This window comes from Phalaenopsis equestris, unplaced genomic scaffold (genome assembly GCF_001263595.1).
Source record: "Phalaenopsis equestris unplaced genomic scaffold, ASM126359v1 Scaffold000873, whole genome shotgun sequence".
Lineage (NCBI taxonomy): Eukaryota > Viridiplantae > Streptophyta > Magnoliopsida > Asparagales > Orchidaceae > Phalaenopsis > Phalaenopsis equestris.
The window spans coordinates 88,587-96,359 of NW_018165313.1; the positions used below are offsets into that span (position 1 = coordinate 88,587).

At 39.4% G+C, this 7,773-nt stretch overlaps 1 protein-coding gene across 3 annotated transcripts in view; it reads left to right on the forward strand.

Annotated features, from left to right (window-relative positions):
- Positions 1-7,534, forward strand: part of LOC110031970 (histone-lysine N-methyltransferase SUVR5) — a 71,964-nt gene extending 64,430 nt beyond the window's left edge. For 2 of the 3 annotated variants that reach the window (XM_020735436.1, XM_020735437.1), the window contains exons 8-12: positions 6,398-6,514; positions 6,581-6,681; positions 6,769-6,897; positions 7,005-7,092; positions 7,182-7,534. In XM_020735436.1, the coding sequence (XP_020591095.1) occupies positions 6,398-6,514; positions 6,581-6,681; positions 6,769-6,897; positions 7,005-7,092; positions 7,182-7,289 (543 nt within the window). In that variant the 3' untranslated portion in view covers positions 7,290-7,534. Of the gene's footprint in view, positions 1-6,397; positions 6,515-6,580; positions 6,682-6,768; positions 6,898-7,004; positions 7,093-7,181 lie in introns of those variants that run through there. The other variant, XM_020735439.1, reaches the window with a different exon arrangement.
- Positions 7,535-7,773: the final 239 nt, after the last annotated feature.

Consider the following 7,773-nt stretch of genomic DNA (forward strand, 5'->3'; position numbering starts at 1 on the left):
CTTGTGGCTTGAGGAAAAGCTTGAAGCTTTGAGAATGAGCTGAACTTCAGCATCATTCCTGCCGCCGACGATCGTCGTCGACCACCGCTAACTGTTATCGACCACCACTTGCTGGCTGCAGTCGATTGCTATCGGTCACCGTCCGTTTCTAATAAGTTCATCCGCAAGTGTTATAACTTGAGAGACCTTATAAGTCTTTCCTGTCTGTGGGACAAATGATCATTTTATAGTTGAACTGTATAACTGGGTCAGATATTGTGAATTTTTCGGTTACAGTTTTCATGTAAAAACTTCCTGTGTTTCTGCTAGTTGTTTTCTTTCATTTGATTGTATTGAATTCTTGTGCAATTCTAAGATGATAATCTATTACTCTACCATCACTAATCTTTTAATACGCATCGATTTGACATCGTCTGTGGGAAGCGAAGTCTCGTTCGACACTACACGGAGCCCCTACTTGGTTCCAATGATGTACATCATCCAACTTGTGAAGGAACCTCTTTTGCATCTCGAAGATCTTCTCTGAAGCATTTTTTGATGTGGCGGGGCAATCTTCACAATTGTCTTAAAAGGTCATTCACATCAATGTCACAGGCACAATTGTAGTGGGGTGGTATTCTCGCATCCTAATCAGACACAAAGCCTTTCATAACTTCTTGCAGGCTAGGGTACAACCTTCACTGTAGTCTCAAAAGATTGTTCACGTTAACGTCCCGGGCACGACTATGATAGGTTAGTCATCTCATGTTTCATTCACATCAATTTTTCATGAACTTCTAGATTGAGGGGCAACCTCACAAATAATACTTTCTCTGAGCCCTTCCACTATTTTGAAATTCTTCCTCAACAGTATCAGGAAGTTGACCATTTTAAGATTCAATACATATGTTATTTTACAAACTCATGTGGACAACACCCCTGTTGGGGGGGGGGGGGGGGGGGGAGCAGCAACAAATAAGTATGGTTGCAATCATATATTCAAGAAAATTTACAGTCTATTTGACCTATGCCTAGTCTCGAAGAACATAGAACATCTCCGACACATCATTCTGGGCTTAATCGATCTCAAGGGGGCTCAATTCGACCTCTTACACCATTGGTTATGGTTGTCAAGTAAAAGCTTTGATTTACAACCTTGGATGGGTCAAAAATCCTTCGTGGATTTCTATCAACCCCTTCCATCACAGGCTACGATCCTCAAGTAAAAGCTTCAACTAACAGCCTTGGATAGGTAAAAAAATTTTGTGAATTCCTTCGACATCTTTCATAACAGGTTACGGTCGTCAAGCAGAAGCTTCGACCAATAACTTATGATAGGTCAATCATCCTTGGTGGATTTTATATGATTTTATCCATTTCTCATTAACGTCGTCGAGCGTCTCAGCTATGCAACCATGACAGGCCTTACATCCTTAATGGATTTTCTTTTCAACCATGCTCCAACACAGGCTATAACCCTCAGACAAATGCTCTTCGACTAACAGTTTGAGAAAAGTTGAACATTCGCAGTGGTAGACCAGGTCTCCACCCATACCCCTGAAAGTTAAACCCAAGAGACAAAACTTGATGGGAAGCTACGGTGTTCCTAGAAGATAAGCCAAGGATGCATGTTTCGATGAGAAGCTACCATGCCTCTGAGAATCGAGCTCAAGAGGCAAAACTCGATTGGAAGTTACGATGCTCCTGGAAGACAAGCCCAGGAGGCAAGTCTCGATGGGAAGCTACCATGCCTTTGAAGTCAAGCTCATGAGGCAAAGCTTGATGTGAAGTTACGACACTTCTAAAAGACAAGCCCTCGAGGCAAGCCTTGATGGGAATTTACCATGCCTCTGGAAGTCAAGCTCAAGAAGCAGGACTCGATGGAAAGCTATCATGAGACAAGTCTGGATGGGAAGTCACCATGCCCCTAGAAATTAAACCCAAGAGACAATATTTGATGGGAAACTACGATACTTCTAGAAGGCAAGCTCGATGGGAAGCTACCATGCCCCTAGAAGTCAAGCCCAAGAGGTAACTCGATGGGAAGCTACGGTGCCTCTAGAAGACGAGCCCAAAAGACAAGTCTCGATGAGAAGCTCGTAGTGAACAAGGTTCTCACTATAATGACTTCAAGAGAACAAATAGTTTACAGGGTCTCCACTCAAAGACCTAAGAAGACTACAAGTTTCAGAAGACACAGGTATGTTAAAAATCTCATAAGACTACAAGTCTAAGAATGCACATATACATAAAAAACCTCAGAAGACTACGAGCCTCAGAAATCATCAATTATTTTCAAGCTTAGCATAAATCTAAGAAGGCTGACTCTATAATATATAAGCCTAGGACGGCACAACTTTAGAAGGCACGAGCATCAAAAGGTATGCGATTCTTTTTTATATAAAATGCACGTGTTAACTTTAATTTCGAACTTCCGCATGATTGACAAGCCACGGAACCTCAGAAGGCATAAGTTTCAAATGATGTCGACATCAACAATACCCCAGAAGTGAGACAACGATAGCCCAAAAAGTTGGGTAACAACTCCCCATAAATGGGGTAAAAGCATCCCAAAACAAAAAAATCACACCTCAGAATCAACGTCAAAGACATATAAAGAAATACATTATCATCTACAAATATCTCATCAAATGATTAAAATGCCATTAAGGCCAACGAACACTGTTACAAATGCTACAAGAGGTCAGCTCAGCTTCAAATGGTAGTGGATTGTCTTCTCAAAATTTTGGTACTTCTGTTGATTTTCAAAGGGACGTGATTCTCCAGATATCGTCATCAGAAAAACACGAAAATCTCATTTGAAAAGTTCGAGAAAACTCCAGCATTTCTTCATCACTTTTGAAATATGCAGCAACAACACATGAATCTCCCTTGGAATGCACGACATCAACGAGAATGAAGATCACGGGTCACCTGCTAAACGGGGACGGATATAACTTTATTCATCACCACAACAAGATCCCGGGTCACCTGCTGGGCAGGGACGGGGACAACTTTCTTCATCTCGACAACCTAGGAAGAATATCTTGTTGATTGCTTGCTACGCATGGCAGTGACAATTTTCTTCTTCATCACAACCACAAAGAAGATCTCGTTGATCGTCTGCTACGCAGGACAGATCAACTTTATCCTGCACCAGAACATGATAGATCTCGTTAATCGCATACTACTTAAAATGGGGACGACTTTCTTCTGCGCCGTAACACGAAAGAAGATTTTGTTGATCGTCTGCTATGCAGTTCGGGGATAATTTTCTTCCTTTGAAAAATCTCCTCCCTCTTCTGAACTTTTCTCCCTATTCTTCTTGTCCTCCTCCCACTTCTGATTTTTTTCCTCTTCTTCTGGCCTCTATTTATAGGCCTCAAATAGATTCCAGCTCTAAAGGCTCCTTATTTAAAAAAAAACTGAAAATTTTCATTCATCTGCTAGTTTTCCCAGTTCCACGGCTCCACTTCTGCCATTCCCAACGTTCTGCTTGCTCACTGCTCGGCTTTTCGAGATCCCTGTCATCGTTCCACACTCCTAATTCTACCTCTCATTCGCTTTTGCCATCATTCGATCCTATCCCACAGCCTTATTTTGCGAAACAGTAATTATGAGAGCATTTACTTTCATGCCATGTAATCATTATGTTTAAAAAAAAGGAAAGAAAGGAGGCTCTGGATAATTATTATCCGTAAACCACGAAATTATATATATATGTAAAGTGCGCCACATATTAATACTTTCCGACGTCAAAGTTGTTCCCGTCCGAACATAGAGGGGCAATTGATACGCCATCAACAAATTCTCATCTTTCGGCACGAATCTCGAGGTATGACACAGATCTTAAGGCAATCTTTTGAGCAAGAAATGTTCATACTTTGATTAAGAGTCATCCGGAGCTTCGGTTTCAACAATATTACAGGCAAACTGATTGGTTTGACAAGACGAACCCGATGATACCAAAATTGGTTCAATCTCAGTCAAATAAAGCTCAAACCAAGCCATTAAATCACTTATAACACTACACTCTAGCTCTGGTGCAGTGTCGTTAGCACTCTTCGCTTATATAGGCCATACAGCGCATCACATCTTGTGGGCGCCTAAGTGTTGACACAATTATTTAGAGGATTTGTCATATTTGTTTGACATAATTTTTGTGTTGGTTGTTGACTACTTAATTCAACCCTCTATTTTTTGCATCCGGAGCCTCTAACACATATGAATAATATATTTATTAAATTTTATCAAAATAAATCTTTAAAATTGATCCCTTATTTAAATAATTTTATTTCAAAATATTTAATAATCATTTAAAATATTTAAGAATAATTTATCTTGAATTTAAAATATAAAAATATAAAAATATAAAAAATGACATAACCTTAAAAAATATATATGCACAATAGGAGGTCAAGCATTACTGTTGCCTGAAGGAAGTTTGCCTTAATGGGCTAGAGCTCGGCTGTGATTCCTATGGGTTCAGTGGACGGGAAAAAAAATTGTGATCAGTTATTTCGTTTCACGGTGAAGTCCAATCTGAACGCCTTAGATCATTCACAACTGTTCCATCTCTCCTTGACATGCTAAAGTCCAATTCATATGTCACAAATTGTTCATTCGTCAAACATCTGACTGCTCCTTCGCACAGATGAAGTCCTTGTTGAATGCTAGGCAATATATGCATGCAATCTTTTATTTTCAATGTTAAACCAGCAAATTTAACCGCACCTGCTTTGGCCCGTACATTGTTTCGTGATGAAAAACTCGAGACCCGATTTACTGTTTTGCTACACCGAAATTGAACATGTTCTGTTGTTTCACGGCATCGAACTCGTGCGGACCTGCTATGCTCATTTTGATTGTAAGCACAGTTGTCGAGCCACTGTAATGTTGAAGCGTGTGTTCCGTTCACAGTTGTTGAGCCACTGTGACGTGAATCAGGCCATTGGTGCTTCACATTGCATCGGACGAGACTGAGCTTGCCCAACATGACTTGCAATACCAGTAGATCTCACAAGGGTATCTTAACAATATTAGGATGGGGGAGTAGAGGGATACTAACATCCACCAAATTAAAAACAATTAGGTAAGGTCCATATTCTATATTAGTTTTTTTAGGTATGAGAACATTCTCGTTGGGTGGGGGGCATGGTTGATGGGAGCATCTTTCATTTTTCAGGAAGTTACTGGGAGCGTCTTTCATTTTTGAGGAAGTTACTGGGTTCAATTTGATCAGTTAGTATTTACCACGTAAATCTTGCATTTCGATATCATGATTAATAGAACTATCCTAAACAGTTGGGTCGCTAGAGGATTTTTTCATTTCATGATGAGTCTTGAAGAAATTAGCTAGTCATGACAAAAGATATTGCAGGTCATAATATGTTAGTAAACTCCAAACTTCACTTTCTCAATAACCATCTGAAGAAACGCCAATCCAAATATTCCTAGCCAAAAGGGCAAAAACATTTCTTTAAATAAGATAACACGGGTTACAAACAATTGGGAGACTCTGGCAACATCCACTTATATTGGTTTGCCAAGAATTGATAAAATATTGGAGATTGATTGATGTAGTGAACCTGAAGAGTAGGAAAAAAAACAACTAATACCTACGTAATAGGAAAATATGAATAATCGGCGTACATGACAATTGCAAGTTTACCAACACAAGAGTAGAAAAATGGTGTAGGTATAGAGAGAATGAAAGTGATCAGGCAGACTATAAGCGACATGAACAACTTCTAAGATGTCGGAAAGGTTAGCGTCTACTAGGACAAACTTTGAATTTGGTGTCTGCTTCTTGGGTACTTGAGTTTAAAGGTTAACGTCTCAAAAAGAAATGGCTGCCATCATTGTTCCCACAACCTTGCCAACTAATGCAGTTATATTTAGCAAGAGTCTCGCGCTTCGGTCAATCATGTGATTGTAACTGCGAGTAAGCCATTTGGTCCAAGATGTCATTCCAACTTCAGCTTGGAGGGGCATTGTAATTATTGGACCCAATTCCTCAATGATCTCCAACACATGAAGCCATTTGGTTGGAGTGGCCATGTTGCATGCTAGGTTCACCTCCCTGGCATGATTTTGGTGCGTAAGTCTTGCTTATCATTTTAATTTTTATCTTTCATTAATATTAATTAACTTGTACCTCAATAGATTACAAGCATCACGATTTTATTGTTAATCCGTTCAAGTTTTTACTTGTGATGCTGACAGCCAGGAGAGCTGATATGCGGTTTTTCTCAAGGCAATTTTGTCTATTTCCTTTGGGAGACAGACCATTTAGCCAAAGTTTTATTAGCACTCAGAAATGCTCTCAGCATTCTCCATCTATAATGGGCCATGATATAAAAAAGTGCAAATTTACCCTTTTTTCAGCTATCTTTTTATGTTTTTGTAAATTTTGCAGGAAGGCTACCTTGTTTATGAGTGCAACTCCATGTGCAGCTGTGATATGACATGTAAGAATAGGGTTTTACAGAGAGGAATTCAAGTAAAGCTGGAAATTTTTAGAACAGCCAAAAAGGTAATCAGATTTCATATCCCCAGAGATTTACTTGAATCCTGAAATAACTTGTTGTGGGATGGACAGGGTTGGGGAGTCAGGGCTGGGGAAGTCATATCACGTGGCACATTTGTGTGTGAATACATTGGAGTTCTTACCACATCAGGAATGCATAAAAGAGGCCAAAGGTATCATGGCCTAGCTTTTATGGTGTGATTTTTATCTTCTATCACGGGTGACTGATGACCTGTAACAAAATATTTCTGGTGTGATAGCTTTGAGTGCAGCTACCTGTATGACATCAATGCGCATATGGATTCTGCAAGTGGTTTGAGTGAAGGGACGGTACCTTGCTTGATTAATGCTACCAGATATGGGAATGTATCAAGGTTTATAAACCACAGGTAATGCATATGGGATTAGGCATATGGATAACGTAAGAAACCCTATTTTAAAAGCCCCTGCTATTAATTTCTTTCATTTCATCTAACTTGCTCGAATTGATGGATAGTTGTTCCCCCAATCTTGTAAATTATCTGGTACTGGTGGAGAGCATGGATTGTCAGCTAGCTCACATTGGTCTCTTTGCAAAGCGTGATGTACGTAATATTCGTCCTGCACATACAAAGCTGCTGCGAGCTGAAAAGTTAAAATGTTGCTAATAATATGATTCGTCTTTGTTGCATAGATTGCTGTGGGTGAAGAATTAGCTTATGATTACCGCCACAACTTGTTACCGGGTGAAGGTCTGCGCTGCCACTGCGAAGCTCCACCTTGCCGAGGCCGTCTATATTAGTCCGTCATCAATGCACTCTAAATAGAAGCTAGTTGATTGATTGTCTAGGAGCTCCGGCTTCACTTCGTGAATTCTTATTTTTTTATTCTTTGTCAGAGATTTAAGATGCTTTCTATATGCTTATCAAAGAAAAAATTCCTCGGGGAGCTCATGTTTGCTTTTTGCAGGCTCCTTTTAAAATGTAGTGACATTCTTTTGGTTAATGATTTTTCTATATTGAATTAGCGGCCAGCCAAATTATTCTGTTGCCAAATCCTTTATAATCTTTTATGTTATTGCATTCTCAATTTAACCAAAAAAAAAAAAAAAAAAAAGTTCAGAATAAGCTTCTAAAATAATTTTCCTGGGGCTACGGATATTTGGCTCTCTTGAATGATTTATTGGTTTATATATGGAAAATCTGTTTGCCGAAATCAAAACGCTAACAAGTAAAAGCTTGCGGTAGCACATTATGCTGTAAGATTTGAGGCAATTAAAAATGCAA